Source organism: Pezoporus wallicus, unplaced genomic scaffold (genome assembly GCF_028554395.1).
Source record: "Pezoporus wallicus isolate ANWC-B61680 ecotype Strahan unplaced genomic scaffold, APGP_CSIRO_Pwel_v1 contig_13865, whole genome shotgun sequence".
Lineage (NCBI taxonomy): Eukaryota > Metazoa > Chordata > Aves > Psittaciformes > Psittacidae > Pezoporus > Pezoporus wallicus.
Genome location: NW_026640128.1, coordinates 412565 through 429804, shown reverse-complemented (window position 1 = coordinate 429804; position 17240 = coordinate 412565). Strand labels below are relative to the sequence as shown.

Sequence of the window (17240 nt, the reverse complement as noted above, 5' to 3'; positions counted from 1 at the left end):
CAGTTGAATATTTCAACTTTAGGTAGAGTTTCACAGAGGAGTTTTAGAATTCATTTGTGGGGCAGGTACAATTTCAACTGCTCCAGCACTGAACGTTCCATAAAGTGAACACAGAATGTGCTTTCTGCTTGGAAACAGCTGCTGGTTCAGCTGCACAACCTGAAATCAGCCTCTGATTGTGAGACAAAGGGTAAAGCTGGAGCAGGGAGCAAGGGGAGGGGGGGGGCTGCAGGAGGGCAGCACCAGAGCAGTGTCTGCAGTTTGCAATGGAAAACAGAAAATTTGCTCGAGGAAAAACTTTCCAGAGGTTTTATAAAGGAAATCAAAGGTTCTGGGCTGGGTCCCGAGGGCGCTGCCGTTGCTGTTTCACACCCAGGCCCCTGTCAAACAATTAGCCAGAAACTGGTTTATGGCTTCTGATAAAACGACCTCTTTCCTGGCTGTTTGTGCAGGCCCCCAGCCAGTCCGCGCCTGGCTCCACTGCTCGGGGGCTGCAGCCTTCCTCTGCAGCCACTGGAGCCGTGCTGCGTTAACACTGCAGGACCTCGAGCAGGATTTACCCTTTTAGCTGAGGTGGATAGTTTGGATGTGTATCTTCCATTCATAATGCTTTAAAAATGCACTACAAAGTGTGTTACATCTGCTTGCTGATGTTTGTAATCAGATGTGTCTCAAAGTTTGCTTTAACTACATCCTTCTCTCCCCCCCCCCCACTGTGGCCTGGGGTTATGCATAAACATGTGATACTCTTTCAGTTGCAGTTTTACTCTTTGGCAGTATCAATACTTGCATTCAGTATTAGTGCCTTAAGGACAGTGGTTTACAACTGGATTTAGAAGGAATGTATGAATTTCCCTGAGGTTTGGAAGAGGAAAGCTTGCCCTGCAGTGCAGTTAGTATGTCTGGACCTGAATTTTGCATGTTTTGGGGTTCTCAGATGGTGAAAGCTTATGCCAAAAGTGTCTACTTGCTATTTCTTAGGAAAATCAGGGCATATATCATGGAAGGGGTTCAGGTTTGGTCCTTGGATGTGCAGAGATTCTCTCCACATGCAAGCCCTTGGGTTGAGCAGGCTGGGGCAGCCATCCCATGCTGCTTGCAGCAGCCTTCCTCTGCTTTGTGTGGGGCTGCATAGAGGAGGAGGGATCCTCTCCTTCCCGCTTCTGTTGGTAGCATTAACCTAGAAACGTGCCCATGAACAGCCAGCACAGCACCGTCCATTCCAGGCCAGATGCTCAGCTGGTTTTCAGCTGGTTTGACTGTATGTTGGGTTTTTGTGCAACCACAACTGTACCTGCAACACCCCCCCCCCCCCCTCCCCGAATTCTCCTTCACCCTCAGAGTTTTCTTATTATCTTTGGTATGAACATCGAGCCTTTAACTTGCAAGTAGACAACTGTCCTAAGGTGTGGAAATAGCAGAGGGTTGGTTTTGCACTGGGATGTGAAGAGGAGGAGTAGGCAGGTGGTTGACTCTGGGAAGCCTCCTAGGAAAACCATATGGAATTCTCCTTCACCCTTAGAGCCTTCTCTTCTTTTTAACTACTTTCAGCATGAAAATCTGCTGCTTTGTGTTTCTGCAGTAGGAGGAGAGAGCAGGACAAGGCCTGGGCGTCGTGCCATTTCACACCAGGTATTGTTGCCTTCCCTGTAGCTGTTTGTTATACATGAACGTTAAGGAAATGTCTACAAACCTGTTTGGATGGGGTTTGTGTGGATGTAAATCTGTTCCTTCTGACCCTTCCAGCACATCTCTGAAGCTGAACCACAAGATCTTGAAAGAAAACTTTTTCCTGCTACTTTATGTATAGAATGTCACTAAATTCTCTGCAGTTGGATTTGACAGGCGGCTGTGGAAGGAAACATCCTGCTCTCAGCCATGCTTCTCTCTCTGCTCTACAATTCGATTTGCAATGGTGTAATCTCTTAGTAGTAAAAACTCTTTTCCAGCTTCCTGCTTGTTTCACTGAAGCACACGATTCCTCCTGGTGCCTCCCTTTTAGTGCAGACTCTGAATGTACCCATGTAGAACACTTTGCCTGCCTTCCAAGTGCTATCTTTGGAAAGACATAAAGTGCCTACTGCCTCACCAGCTCACCACATCACCTCAGGATCATGGGAATACTTCTTGCATTAGTGTGGCGTGAAGCCGAGCTCAATTCTGGGAAAAAAAGATCAGTAACAGAATCCTCTGTGTGGCTGCCAAGTATTTCAGAGCACCGGGAGATGTGACTTGTAGAAATGAGAGTAGTACCTTTGAGTAGTCAATGTTGGTTTACTCGCTGTAAGTTTAGGTTTTACAGGGGATGGTAAAGAAACTAAACTGGAAGGATGACAAGGGAATGTTGGTAACAACAGAGCAGAACCAAGCCACATGTGTGACTGCCACTTGGTTTGCTTGGACTGCTCATCAGATTCAAGGAGTAGTGTAGAAAGTAATTCAGGTGCTTTTATCTGCCCTCCGGAAACAAGGACAGCTTAAAGTAAAGAAATGGTCACAAATCCCAAGTGAAACAAGAGCATTTTCTCCTACTGAAAGTACAATTCAGAGCTCAGTTCAGAAGTGTTGGAAGTAGGGATTCTGTGGTCTTCACACAGGATATTCTTCTCTGAGGATAATGGGAATGTCAACAGGAGCAACAGTTTGAAGTGGGAGATCAAAACCTTTGTAGGCAAAAAGAAGTCGTCTTCTTTGTGGATGAGGGCACAGCCTCCTGCTGTCTGCTGTTGTGTAAATTGTTCAACCTCACACCCTCCTCTGAAGCCTCCAAGGGAGAATACGGAAGTAGCTGGATCTCATCTGCCAGAGCAATTCCGAAGGACCTGGAGGATAACAAACAAGCACTGAGTAAACACCAGCTCCTCCCTGCAAGCCTCTTGCTCTGGGTGCAGGTTGCTCAGTAAGGAGTTGTTTGTAACAAAAGCAGATGTGAACACAACAGCCCGGTCCTCCAACGCCTCTTTGTTTGCTTCAGAGCAAAGCTCCGGTTCTCAGTTACAAGAAATTTCTTCATAACGTGTCTGGAAGGCTGGAGGAGACAGAACTGCTGTCTCAGGGGATCCCATCGCAGCTTTCTAGTGAGATCAAGTTGTTCTCACATGGCCCCATATGTGCTCAAGGTGAAGACGGCAGGAGACATAAATAATAGTTAAGGGTATGAGCTCATCATTCTGTTAGATGCATGGCATATCTCCTTCAGTGGAGGAAGGAGGAAACCTGGCACCCGCCTGAAATGTCTCCTTGCCAATGCCTTAATGCAGTCAAGATTTACATTGTCTGCTGGGTCATGCACTTAGCAGCCACTCAGATCCACCCACAGCCCAAAACGTGGAGCTGCGAGTGGGTGAGAAATTCCAGAGGCAACTCTCTGAACACAAATGTTGTATTGAAGAGAAGTTTGTTACGCAAACGGCTTTCAAACGGGAGAGTTTAAGAACAGGAGCGGGGCCAGGTTGCACGCTGGAATTCCATCTGATAACGCTGCACAGGCGAAACAATAAGAAAAGGGAGTCTTCTTAAGGGAGGAAGTCGTCACCCCCCCCCCCCCCCCCCCCCGCCCCCATGGCCATCTGCGTTCCTTCCCTGCAAACCAGGAGCCATCAGATGGGAGATTTCACCCTCTTCAATCTCCAGGAGATCCAAGAGGGGAAAGTTTATCAAGTTTCATCTTAGGCACTTCACCATTTGGTGCTAGACAAGAGGCAGAGTGCCAGCTGGGTCTCTAGATGTTTGCTATTACCACCTATGGTATTCAATCCAGGATAACTCAACAAATTATTTATAATCATCTCACTTCTCGAGCAAAACCAATGTGGATTATGGGTATCTTAGTGCTAAATCTTTGTGATTTATATGCTCTTAGTGTGACATGCCAACTCTGCAGGTCATACGCTGTTCATGTACACAGCTCGAGGGTATTTAACTGAATATGCATTCCAGTTGTTTATTCCCAGTGGAAAATGCAAGAAGTGGTTAGACTAACATCTGTCAGGAATGACAGAGGAAGGGTTGAGCCTGCCAGGGCCTGGATGAGCTTTCAGGCCCAGCTCTGCATTGTGCGATGGTATCTCATACCACATTATAAACTTGGAAGTGCAAGTTGGCAACGAGAATTTAGGGTAGGACGTGACTTTGTGGCTAATGCTAATCCTGGCTGTTGAAGTGAGTCTCACCCATCCATCTCCAACAGCCTTGCAGCACAAGATAATTATAATCTCTTATTTTATGGGGGCAGGAAATAATTCTAAATGCCTGGTAAACTGAGAGAACCAAGGCCCCGGAGTGATCAGCAATGGAAGTGAGCATGGAGCTTCATTTCTTTGCTCTCGCCACGACAGGGTTTGGTTACTGGAGTGAGCACTGCTCAGGGCCAGAGCGATGCACGAAAACCCAGAGCGTCCACTTGATTTAGTGGTGCTTTGTAAAAAGGAAAGTGTAAAGGGCACCATGTGGGTGTTGGGAAACAGGATTTATTACTGCCTAATGCGTGCGTCCTGCACATCACAGCGCTCTGCACCCACCTGATGTTAGCACAGCTGGAATCAATGGCTTAGCAGCCTAAGCCTGTGTTCCAACCCGGCGGTCCTCCCTGGAACTGCTGCTCCCCTCGCAGCAGGGACGTGCCTGCACCGGAACGTGGCTCCAGTTTGTTCTGGTAGCTTAGAACACAGCCGCAGGCTCAGCTGCTGCTTCGCTGGACAACACACCTGAGCAGCAGGGAAACAGGAGAGTGCCGGGCTCCTGAACCTCTTCCAGGAATCAGGACTTGATTTGGGACCTTAGTACCAGATTCCTGCTGTGCGGGTATGGGCTCTGCTTATCTTGCAGGAGGAATGCCCCATCCCTGGCAGTGTTCAAGGCCAGGCTGGACACAGGCTTGGAGCAAGCTGCTCTAGTGGAAAGTGTCCCTGCCTGTGGCAGGGGTTGGAACTGGATGGTCCCTTCCAAGCCAAACCAGGCTGGATTCTATGATTCTAAGAGGCAGCATAGGAACTGCTGCTCGTTCTAAAAGCCTTGCTAATGAATGCATAGCTTGTTTTCTCCTCCCTTTCTTTCCCTGTTGCACACACTGCTCCATCCAGAGGGAAAACCCCCTCTAAGCCAAGGCAGCAAACCTGAGGGAGCTTAGACAGAAGACCAAGATGTAGAACTGAGAGTTTAGATGTGCTGGTTGAAGAATACCTGGCTTTTTAGAGATTTGGAACTTGCCTCGTGCCTTGGGAGGAGTTTGGTGTCTGAGCACCCAGTGGGGACACACGAACACCCTTGTTTTGCCTTGGCAAAGAACGACAGACCGGTCTGTGTTGGAAGGGACCTTAAAGCTCCTCCAGCTCCAACCCCTGCCACGGGCAGGGACCCCTCCCCCTCGAGCAGCTTGCTCCAAGCCCCTGTGTCCAACCTGGCCTTGAACACTGCCAGGGATGGGGCAGCCACAGCTTCCCTGGGCACCCTGTGCCAGCGCCTCAGCACCCTCACAGGGAAGAGCTCCTGCCTAAGAGCTCATCTCAGACTCCCCTCTGGCAGGTTAAAGCCACTCCCCTTGGCCTGTCCCTACATCCCTTGTCCCAAGCCCCTCTCCAGGTTTCCTGCAGCCCCTTCAGGCACTGGAGCTGCCCTAAGGTCTCCCCTTAAGGAGCCTTCTCTTCTCCAGCCCATCTCTCTCAGCCTGTCCCCATGGCAGAGCGGCTCCAGCCCCGGCTCAGGGGGACACCAGGACCCAGTGGGGGCGGCGGCGGCACACACCCGCCGCCATCGCCTCAGCGCTCCCGCCCGGCGCCGCGCATGCGCCCGCGCGCCCCCTCACCGCCCCCTCCCTTCGCGCACGCGCGCTGCGGTCCCTCCCGGCGGGGCCGTGCGCGGCGCATGCGCGTCGCCCGCCTCCCCCCCCCTCCGGCGCGGGGAGGGGGATGCGGACGGGGGAAGATGGCGGCCTCGAACAACCCGCGGAAATTCAGCGAGAAGATCGCGCTGCACAACCAGAAGCAGGCGGAGGAGACGGCGGCCTTCGAGGAGGTCATGAAGGACCTCAGCCTGACCCGCGCGCACCGGGTGAGGACGGCGCCGCGCCCCGCCGCCCGCCCGCGCGCCCCCGCCGCGGCGGCTCCGGAGGGGTGGGGGGGGGGGGGGCGGCGCCCCCCGCGGCTCCCCTCAGCCCGGGGGCAGCGGCGGCGGGCGGGGCGGCGGGCAGCGCCCCCTGCTGGGGGCGGGCGGTGCCCCCGGTGCTGGCCCCCCCCCGGTACCCCGTTAACACCCCCCCCCCCCCCATCTGCCTCCCGGGTACCGGGCCCCGGCCCGGAGCATCCTCCGGAGAGCGGCACCTGCCGCCGGGCTGGCGCGGCCGGGCAGGGCCTGGCGCGCATTGGGAGGGGGAGTCCCCCGTTCTCGAGGCGGAGGGGGGGCTCTGCCCCGTGGCAGGGTCGGGACAGCTCCGTCATGGCTCCGCCGGAGCGGGCCCGGCTGCGCGGGGGTTCCTGTGGGGTGGGGGGGGAGACAGCTCTGCCCTGGGATGGGGCTGAGGACGGCTCCGGTTCCTTCACCGGGATCGAAGGGAGGTCCCGGTTCCTTCGTCAGGCTCTGAGCGGGGGTCCCCGGTTCCTCAAGACAGGCTCTGAGGGGGGGGGGCTCGGTTCCTCACCCGTATCTCAGAGGGGGTCTCCCGGTTCTTCGGCCCAGATTGGGGCGGGGGGGGGGGTCCCAGCCTTACTCCTGCCTACCTAAGGAGCGCTTGCTTCCCGCAGGGCCCTGCGGAGCATCCCTCCAGTGCGGGCAGGTAAAGCCCTGGTTCCCTTGCTGTGGAGCACCCATGGGTGTGCAGAGCCTGGGTGGGTGCTGCTGGGCTCGGTGTCGTTAATGTCGTTCCTGTTACACTCCAGTTGTCGTAGGTGCAAATTGCTGCACTTCCAAACCCTCCTTGGCTTGTGATGCCTCTGCAAAGCCCATCAGCAGAAATTACCTGCATAACAAATGTGCTTTCCAAACATCAGATGCCTCTTCTGGTTTAGACATAGGGATGTCAGAGCTTTTCTGCAGGGATTTTGCCTCACTTGCTTGTGTCAACGTTTTGGGTTTTCTTTTAACTGTTTAAAGGAAAATTTCTGAAGTTGTTTGTGCCTGAACCTTCACAGGAATGCGAGAACAGGAGAACATACCCTTGGATTTACAGGAACGTGTTTCCTCTTATTCCTTCGTGTCAGGATAGGGGGAATCCTTGTTTGGAATTGGTGCTGCTGCTGGTCAGATATCAAAGAAAGGCCACAGTGCTTCTGACAGCTCCTGCTTGGGAAGGCGCGAGGCCAAAGCTTTGTTGGTGATGCCTCTTAGAGGATGCTGGTGGAGTTCTTGATGGAGTTAGTTGAGAGAAGAGCCAGGATGCTTTAGGGATGTTTGCAGTCGATGGAGCCTTCTTGATTCTTGCATCTCTGCCTGAGTAGCTCAGTACCCAGGATTTTGCCTTTTGGTGGTTGGTCTTTGCAGCCACTCGAGAGCTGAGTGTTCTGGAGAGTCTGTAATTGCAGGTTAACTCTTAGGTTTAGCAGTCACCTTCCGCAAGATAAGTCCGAATCCTGATTCAGTTCTTCCTGAATCTGAGGGTTCCTGACCCTGGTTTTGCAGATGGAAGCCCATCTTATTTTCAAGAACCTGGTATTGAGGAAAGGACCCAAGATGAATAAGTTTTCTGAGGATTCTGGGTACTGAAGTGATGGAAACACTGACCAAATAGCTGAATAAAATGTCTTCTTTGTAGACTTTTTCTTCTAAATTCCATGATTTCATCTGTGTTTAAAATGCAGCATAAAAGCAAAAAGGGGTTAAGCACAACTTTGCCGTTTGCTCTCATTTCATTTGGCAAAACACACTTTGCTGCTGTCACTGTGCAGATGCGTTACTCAGTTTGTGGAAGCAGCCCAGAATTTCGGTTGCCTTTTCATTATTAGTAATTGTCTTTTTGCAGTGTTTGCAGTGTTACCATCCTGGCTGCTTTCGTGTTTGGGGCTGGTCATAGCAGACCGGGGAACTGCTGTTCCACACGTGCTGTTTCTGAGGTTCCTTTCTGACCTGGTCGTCTTCTGCCTATTCCTGCTGGTTGCTCCAGCTGAGATTTTGAAGTTATGATGCCTCTTTCTTGCCCAGGACAAACTAGAACATGATGTCAACTCCTCCTTTCTCTGTTGCCCTCACCATTCACTTGAATAAAAGAGAATTCCTTTGAAAAATGAATCCCTTTGGTTTCAGGAGCATTCCCCCTGTTCTCGGGAGCAGCCAGGGCCTGGTTGGAGCTGACACATTGCAGAACGTGTATTGGGTTTGCTGGCAGACACAGACCTTGGGGAGAGTCGTGGTGGTGGGTGGGTGGCCGATAGAATCTCTGGAGCTGCTTAATTGTCTTGTGAGTGGGACCTTCGTGTTTATAATCCAGAGATTTCTGCGAGTCCCATAGTAACAAAGTGGGTGAGAAGAGGGGGAGGCTTTTTTTCCCTGTGTGACATTGACTCCTTTATTCTGCTGCTGTTTCTGCTGCTTTTTTTATGTGAGACATGGAATTTCAGAACTGCATTGGTTGCTCAAGGAGAGGCTGTTTACCAGGGCCTGCTCTCCATTTCTTCTGTAACACAGCCCAGTTGGATTCACTGTTCAAGGCTGTTGCTGCCCTTGCAAATTAGAATTAACCAGACATGAACATGCAGGATACCACAGGTAGTGCTGAGCTGTTCCATGTATGGCTCTTCAGATGATGGAGAATGTAAGATTATTAAAGAAAATTTGGGTGCAGCTATGACGTGCATTTTAAAGGTGGTTCTCATTCAGCTGAAGATGCTCTCAGGATTCCACAATTGTTTTTTTTTTTTGTAACCTACATTGTTAAAACCCCTTAGTTTTGAGGGCTTCCAGCCGGAGCTGTGTTTGAGCTCCCTCTTACGGACCTTGCAGTCTTACTTTGAGAGAAAGGCCCCCCCTGAAACCCCCTAACTCCCCAGAAGCCCCACGTGGGGAGCTTGTGCTGGTGTGGATGTTACTGGTGTGAAAACGGGGGAGAAAAACCAGGTTAATGGTGATGTTTGGAAACATTCAGCAAAATCCCAGCGCCTCCAGACAGGCTTTTCCTGCAGGCAGAGTGGGCTTTGCGTGCAGGCCACTTGCAGAAGGTGTCTTGGTGAGCTGCTGCTAACACATCTCAGCAGTCTCTAGTGATGACCTTAGTGACACAAACCTGATTCTCTGTGTCCCCAAGTATGCAGTTCAGTGCTTTATCAGCCTGTGTGCTAGTGCTGTGAAAGGGTTTGCTTGTGCATTTGTAGGTGTTACCAAAAGCTGCGTGTGCCTGTGCTGGTCAAAAGCACAGGGAGTAAAAAGTTGGTGGCTTTATTTTCAACCTGAATATTTTGAACCCAAAGCTCCTGGTTGAGTTTAATTTCTTCAAGCAGGATGTATTGTAATGGTGTAGCTATCCATAGGTGGCCATTTGACTGAAGGGGAATGAAATAAAAATCACGTAAAAACCCCATAGTTTGTGTATAAAACATGTCCACAGGCACACACATCCCTGTAGCTGGATTGTACTTTCACATGAGACAGTCACTCATGTACTTGCTCCTACTGGCTGTGGAGGAGATCAGAATGTCTTTGTACATGGTTTGCTGTAGACAGTATGCAAACCAGCATGTAAAAGCTTAGTTAAAGCAGGAATGCTAATCTGTGGGTTTAAAACTGAGAAGCACTAATGATGATGGCGCAGTGTCGCAATGTTTCCTAATGTCTTCAGCATGTTTTTATTAAATAATTTGATAGAAAAGAAATTCCTAACTACATAATAGTATTTGGAATGTCTGAAAGATATTAAAGAAATGCATCACAATCAGGACTGAGGCCTCCAAGCACGGAGATGAATGCCTTCAGCTGCAAGTAGTTTAGTTCAAGGTAATGGTATCATGAGGTTCCCTCAAAACAGCAATGTTGATTTTTCAAGCTCTAGATGGTGTTTTTCTTCTTTGTTACTCTCCTGGATCCAGGGTTTGGACCCTGAATTTGCACACTTACAAGAAAGAGGTGGCTTAGGCTTCCTCTGTGATCTCCCTCTCATTTCCCTGCTGGAGCAGGACACAGAACCAAGTGTGTAAGGTTCTGTGTGGCCAGATGTGCTCCCCACGTCGCAGCAGCTGTGCCACCAGCTGTGGACATCCTCAGACACAGGCTGAGCGACAGAATGCTGCAGTGTGGTGAGTTCTTTGAAAGAATCATTGTAAGTCGGGGGAGTGAGGTGCAGAGGTGAGGTCCCCGCAGGGGCACAAAGAATCTCTGTTCTTGTGCAACCCTGCGCTGCCCTGAGCTGCTCTGAGCTGTCCAAGGTAAACAGCGAGCGACTCCTGATGTGCCCTGCTGGGGAGCTCACGCTCCGGCCCCAGTGTGAGCTTTCTCCTGGTGACCCCAGGCAGGGTTTGTTGTGCTGTTTTAAAGGAGACCGTGACTTTTAAAATGATTATTCCATCATTACGCTGCGTTAAGCTGCTTGCTTCAGCTCCCAAAGTCTCTTTTTCTGTGCAGTGGCCAAGTCTGCCTGTGTTTATGCTGCAGCAAAGCTGGGGAGGATCTGTAGGCACGAGAAACTACGATTGTACAACCGCTGCGGGGTGAATGTATGGAACCAGTGTGCTGCATTTCGGTTTTCTTTGGCTTCAGTGGTGGAGAGCATTCGCAGTAATTTGCATTTATAGGAGCTACTCATTTAGTAAGAGAATAATAAGGTTATGTACAGTCAGCTCCTCCAACTCTTCGAGGGGGATGTGGGGGTTTCCCTGCAAAGCCATTCTTTGAATAGCTGAGCTTGGCCTGTAGTTAAGATCCTGGAAACTTGTATGTCTGGATAGTGATTTTCTTGGTCTTGTATTTACAAATGGAAGTGTGTAATTCTGATGATGACTTTGGGTTAGAGTTGCCGATACAGGAGCTGCAAACCTGCAGTGGAAGTTACAGACACAGCAAAAGCATCAGTGAGCAGGAGTTGATGCTGTGTTAATCTGAATTATGTGCTGGCAGCAGCAGCAGGGCAGAGGTGAGTGAGTGTTCTCTGCCTGAGTAAAGCATCAGGCTGCAGAGCGCTGCAACAGGAGTTGTTCCTTTAAGCAGTTTTCAAGAAGATGTTGTACTGAAAAATGATTTTAGTAGCAATGTGGCCAAGGCACAGACCTTCTTCAGCAACTGTTAAATGCAGCGAAAAAGAGCTGTTTGACACAGCGCAAAAAAAAGGAGGGGGGAAACCCCGAAGCCCTTAACGTGGTTGTGTAAGGGCTGGTGTTGAAAACCAGTTTTTAACTGTAGCTCTGTTTCTCAATCAGATGACTCCTTGAATTATTTTTTAGCATGTAAACTGCATTTCTGTTTTGTGTGCATCTTGGATTACCTCTGCTGATGAGGAACCAGCGTGCATTTTAATCTGCTGTTCATCAGACCTCTCCTTCTGGCACTAACCATTTGGTTTGGATTTTATAATCAATTTATGGGTGCTGGTGATTTTAGTTACAAAGCATTTACTGAACCTTACCAAGATCAAGCTGAGGCAGCAGCATCGGGCCTGTTTAAGCTCGTGGAAGCTTTGACTCCTGTGGTTGCCCAGCACTGCGCTGGTGTGAGTTCCAGCACAGTGAGTTGCATCAGGAGTTGACCATGCAAAATCAAACTGGTGGGCTTGGGGTTTTTTGAGGTGAGCTTTAGCCAAGGCAGTTTCCTGCTCTGACTAGATGCATAAGTTGTTCTGTGAGAAATTATTGTTTCTAGACACTTCCACTGTAGTGGTAATAAAATCCTAATTTGGCAAAAAGTAGACATCATCTCAGAGATGATCAATAGGGATTTAAACAGAATGTCTTAAAGGCTGAATATCTGTCTCTGATTTCTATTACCTCTCTCTAATTGCAAAGGAGTGTTTTCTTGGGCTGTGTTACAGCAGCTTTGTCACTCTCCCTGACAACATCGATCCGTCTCTAATGGTATGTTCCATGCTGGCATCAATACTTTTGTACCTAATGCGGGATCTGAAGCTCAAGTAGACTTCAGGGCACCATTCAGCAAATGTCATACTGGATCTTAAAAAAACAAACAGAAAACAAGGCTTTTCTTTTTTAAAATACTAATTCTGGTTATGATGGCTGGAATTTTACCCCAGTGTTCTTGTAGATGTGTGCAGTAGCTATTGCTGTGGCATCGAGGGTATATGGTAGCTGACAGGATTGGAGTAAGTTGGTGAAAAGAAGGAAACTGTCAAAATGTGGTAGATTTTTTGTGACCATAAGCTTGCAGCAGTGTTCACATTGTGCCAGTGACCTCAGTGCTGCTTCCCTATCTCCTTGTGGTCTGAATTGCTGGCATTTTGGTAAAAAAGTGTGTTCCCAGAGGTCTGGGGGCTGGCCAGCCTTGGGGGTCTGTTAACTCATCGGCTATGGTTGGTGTATGTGATAGTGCATAGGAGTTAGTATTGAGCATGTGGCTTGGATTTGTTGTAGCTGTTTTGTGTGGCGTGTTCAGTGCTGTGCAAGTGATGTTCAGGAGGAAGATCCCTGTCAGCATCTCCAGTGGCGTTTTTGGAGCCAGCTGAGTGTTGCAAAGCGCGTGTTTGTCAACCAGGGATGTTTCGAATGAGCTCATTGGTACTTTATAAATTACAAAGTTGTAACAGAGTGTTGAGAAGAGTCTTGTTTTGCAGATTATTTCTTGGGAACTGGAAATGCTTCCCCTTGAAGCAGAACAAGCATTTGTAATAAACCAACAACAACAACACACACCCACAGAAAATGGGTCTTAAATAATGAAGTAGAGGAGAATGAACTGATGCATTCTGGCGTTAGGCTTCAGTAATGATTCTACAGCACTTCATGATCCTTGTCTAAGAGTTTGTGTTGTACAGGCGGGTTTGCTCAAGGTGGATTTTACTCCTCTGCCTGCTTGGTCTATCATTTTTCTTGACTACTGGGAAAAATATCCTCTATGATATCTCTGTTGGGCTGCTCACTTGTGGTTTTTAGCATGGTTACTGATCACTGCGTAGTAGTAAGATGTGTAAATGGCAGACTGCAGTTCTGTTAGATGAGTTTTCAATTAATTTTGATACCCAGCAATTACTGCACAACTGAGGTCTCAAAGAGAAGGGAATCTGAGCTGGTTTTCCAAAAGATAAGTATTTTCAGGCACATGCTGATAGTTCTGAAGTCAGAAAGCATATCAGTTGTTTTTTGACCTTTCTTTCTGTACACTGATGCCTCTTCAGACCTGTCGTAGAAGCAGCATCTGGTAGTGATGTGAAGCTGTGCAGCAGATTTCTGTAGCTCCAGAGTCCTTAGGTCGTGTTTTGACATCCAAAAACTGGATTAAGGAAAAAAACCCTCAGTTTTGGAAGGAAAAGACAGTGATTGTTTCATACAGTGATTGTTTCATGCACTGGCTTCTCACCTTTCTTCTCCTTACAAAGTCTTGATGTAGATCCTATTCATGGCATCTGTTCAGCAGCCACTAATTGTTGGAGTGGTGTAACTGGGTTTCTCCTTGATCCGTCTGTACATGCAATGGGTGAAGATTGTTCTTGTTGCAGTCTTTTAATTACAATTCCACAAGCCCCTGTTCATCTCTTCCTCCTCAGTGGCATTGCTCCACTAGTGAGGGAAGAGCAAAAGTTCTGTCTCCAATATTGCAGAGGTTTCCACCAGCCTGCTCAGATTCACGTCTTATTGACCTTCTCTTTGTAATTAGATTTGTCTCCTGTGCAGTAAAACGATCACCTTGTAGCAGCATTTTGCATTCGAAGAACTTGGACTCTAATGGCAGATATTTTTCATACCCAGAGAATTGTCTGATGCCTCATTTTAAGAGCTGCAAACAGTTTCTTGAGCTGTAACAGGAGGGTTTAAGGATGAGCTGCAGCAGGAGGAATGGTTGGAGGGAAGAACACGCTGTGGAGGCCACGGTGGTTCTGGGGACTGCTGAAGTGGTACCTCGGTATCAGAGACTGAAGGTCAGTGGAGTGGTTTTCTCTGGTGTGAACCAATGTGAGCCGCAGCAGCAGGTAATTCACCTTTTCTTCTGTAGCACCAGGCTTTGAAGTGATGCTGCTGTGCTGGTGGGTGCTGTCAGGGCAGAGCTGGGTGCTGCTGTACCCCAAAGGGTGCAGACGTGCCCCACTCGGCTCCTTATTTCCCAAACTTGTGGGGTTACATAACTGAATTTCCATTCTTTAGCTAAAAATACAAAAATGGAGCATAAAAGCTATTTTTATCGTACTTAATGAGGGCATCTCTGCTTTTATTTCATCTTTTCAGAGGCATTTCAATAGGAGGAATTGGGATGGTTGAACTTTTTTTTTGTAGAGTGGACATAAAGATATGTTGGGCTGCTCAGAATGAGTATGTTCTTTAAAAGTATACTGTTAGCTAATAATGATCGTGACAATAAAGAGATTTTGAGAGTGTTGTGCTAGATTTAAACATAGCAAAAAGAATTTTTTGCCTTTCAGATAGCAAATAATCACTGAGCTTCAAGTGCTGAGTCCTCTCCGGTGTGTTATATTGAATTATCAGCCACATCCAGGCCTTTCTCTTTTTGGAAACCCTTCCAGGGACACAGGGTGGCATTTGCAGAGCTGACACGAGATCTGGTTTGTTTTTCAAAGCAGTGCAAATCAGGTTTGGTTCATATTGGAGCTTAGCTTGGCTCTCTGCCCGGTGATAGAGCACAAATCCGAAGAATAGTCACTATTTTAAGTCTGTAGTTGTGCTGTATCCTGTTTTTACTTGCTACTCAGTTGTGACTGTTAAGTTTTAAACACTAAACCTTTGTTCACCAGAAATAGCAAAGTGTTTTTAAGCACAAGTGGCAGCCTGGGTATTAAATGGTATTATTTATTGTTATGACTTTCTTTATTCAAGCTCTTCCACGTGTGTTCTTACCGATTCTTTGCCCGTAAGCCCCAAACCTGCAAATAGATAACTTTTTGAAGAAAGTTAAATGCACTTAATGCTTAAAGAAGTTCTGCTGGTGCAAACCAGAAATCAAGAGTTAACAAATAATACCAATTGCAGAGTTAAATGCTGCTGCTTGCTTCCCTCTCCCTCCCTCTTTCACACAAGTTAAACTTTCTGGTTTGTTCTTTGGGTTCACAAGAAAAGGGTTTGTGATTTGAGTGCAGTGTAGGGGGGGTTAGGAATAATAAGTGTACGTTGCGGTGTGAGAGCTCTTCACTTTCACATGAATTCTAGAGGACACCTGGGGGATTGGTCCGAGGCCGTGTGGAGTTTTTATAACCCCGTTTCCTCACGGTTTTATAGCTGAGGCAATCTGGGGAGTTGGTTGCAGCTCCTGAAGGAGAATCTAATGGTGCCTTGGAATTTGTAGATGACTCATAACAGGACAAAACAATCCAGTTAAGTGATTTGAGGTCTTAAATAATCTCTTCAATAGGAAGGTGAAGAAAACATGAACTCATGAGTAATAATTGGCTCTCTTGGAGTGCTAAAAGTGCAGTGATCGCTAGTGGGCAGGGATTCAGATGATTCCCCTTGAAGCTTTGCTGATCAATATATAATATCTCAGCTCGTGTGAATGAAATGTGTTTGCCTGGACTATAAGGGTTTTAGCAAAGCTCTATTACAGGTTGGGAGTTTATTTGAAGTTGGTTTCTAGTAGTGACACTTCATACCTCAGCTCCATGGGCTAGGGCTGCCTCTCAGCTTTTTGGCTTTGCTTTTTCTCCTGTTCTCTGCCCTGGTCACCAGGGTGGGTTTTTGATGAGGAAGAACCCATCATAATGGCTGCACCTTGAAACAGGGGCAGTTCTTTGCTTTGTGAATAAGCTAGCTGCAAAAATATGGTGGTTTTAGATAGTCCGCAACTGAACTGCTAGGAATACCTTCCTCAGGTGCTAGCATTGGCATAGAACTGCAGATCCTTGTCTCCTTTTTCCTTTTCAAAGCACAGAATCATTCAGGACTGCCTTAAGTTTGAAGAGGCTTCTACGCAGCTTCAAGGGACCTGTGCTGGCGTTCGGTAGTGCTCACCCTTTGAGACCTCATGGTTGTACTGGTAAGCAACTGGGACTGCAGCACGTGTGTGACACTATCAGATAACCTTTAAGCTTAATGAGGTTTGTAAAACCTCAAGTTAGCTATTGTGTTGTCGCCTTTCCTCTGACGAGCAGTTTTCTTTACTCTGATGATGAAAACCCCTTCTTCTGATTCCCAGTTTGTTTCTTCATGGCGTCTGGAGAGAGCTCCTGTTTCATTTCAAGCTCTGGCTCCGTGAGATGGAGGGGGAGGATTCTGCTTCTCTTTCCCTCCCTGCAGATCCTGGTACTCAGTTCCTGTGAGCAGGGACAGGCTGGTTCTGGTCCTTGAATGTCTCACCTCCTGATTTATTAGTCATTTCTGAAGTCTTTGAGAAAATTTGGGTATTTTAGTGCATGGGGAAACCCCTCAGACCTTGAGCTGTATATTGAGTAGGGTACTATAGCTATCCACTGGTTAAAGTGAAGTGCAGTGCTGACCTTGTGTGTGCAGCTCTGCTTTGAGTCAAGACGTGGTTGTGAAGTGCTTCAGTGTGGCAGAGACAAAGCTGTTGCTCTTCTGTGGCTGCTAAATTCCGACAGATTCCAACAGATTCCTTCCCTAAGAGAAAAAAAGCAACAAAAATGCATTTTTTTTCCTTCTCTTTCCTGAAATCTCTGTTTTTAATGGCTATGTTTGGCCGCGCTGCAGAGTCTGTGTCCTGACACGTCCATGTGATAATGGAACAAATACTTGAAAGTGACTTAAATGACAGTTATGGTGATGGAAGAGTAAACAATGATGTAGCAGTTCTAAGAGCAGGGGTTCAAATCCAGTTCATACCATATGGCTGGAGTTTCTCGTGGTAATTCTCACTTAGTTTGTAGTAGACACTTGGCTTCCTGTCCTGGCCTGGGAGGATGCTCCCTGCAGTACCTATTGCGCGAGGGTGCTGATAGCATGAGAAGGCCAAATGTGATTGGCAGAGGCAACAAGGGAAACTTCTGCTCTGCTTGTCCACACTTCTCTGTTTCCAGCCAGTGCTAAAAACTTCACTTTTGTGAAAATAAAAACATCCTAAAGTTAAAAAAAAACCAACAACCCATTGCAAAACATTTTGTTACAGAGCTGCTGATGGAATGCTTGCAGTCCCAAGTGACCCAGACGGAGCAGCTGCTATCACTGCGGATTATACCTTTCCTCTAAACTTCAGACTTCATT

At 48.0% G+C, this 17240-nt stretch overlaps 2 protein-coding genes across 9 annotated transcripts in view; both read left to right on the top strand.

The window, feature by feature from the left end:
• The first annotated feature begins 5853 nt into the window (after nucleotides 1-5853).
• Nucleotides 5854-17240, top strand: part of CRTC1 (CREB regulated transcription coactivator 1) — a 39817-nt gene continuing 28430 nt past the window's right edge. For 3 of the 8 annotated variants that reach the window (XM_057417448.1, XM_057417444.1, XM_057417441.1), the window contains exon 1: nucleotides 5854-6048. In XM_057417448.1, coding sequence (XP_057273431.1) covers nucleotides 5863-6048 — 186 coding nt within the window. In that variant the 5' untranslated portion in view covers nucleotides 5854-5862. The remainder of the gene's footprint in view (nucleotides 6049-17240) is intronic. The other 5 variants (XM_057417443.1, XM_057417442.1, XM_057417447.1 and 2 more) reach the window with 3 other exon arrangements.
• Nucleotides 5923-17240, top strand: part of DDX49 (DEAD-box helicase 49) — a 139812-nt gene continuing 128494 nt past the window's right edge. The window contains exon 1 of the mRNA XM_057417449.1: nucleotides 5923-5930. Within this exon, the coding sequence (XP_057273432.1) occupies nucleotides 5923-5930 (8 nt within the window). The remainder of the gene's footprint in view (nucleotides 5931-17240) is intronic.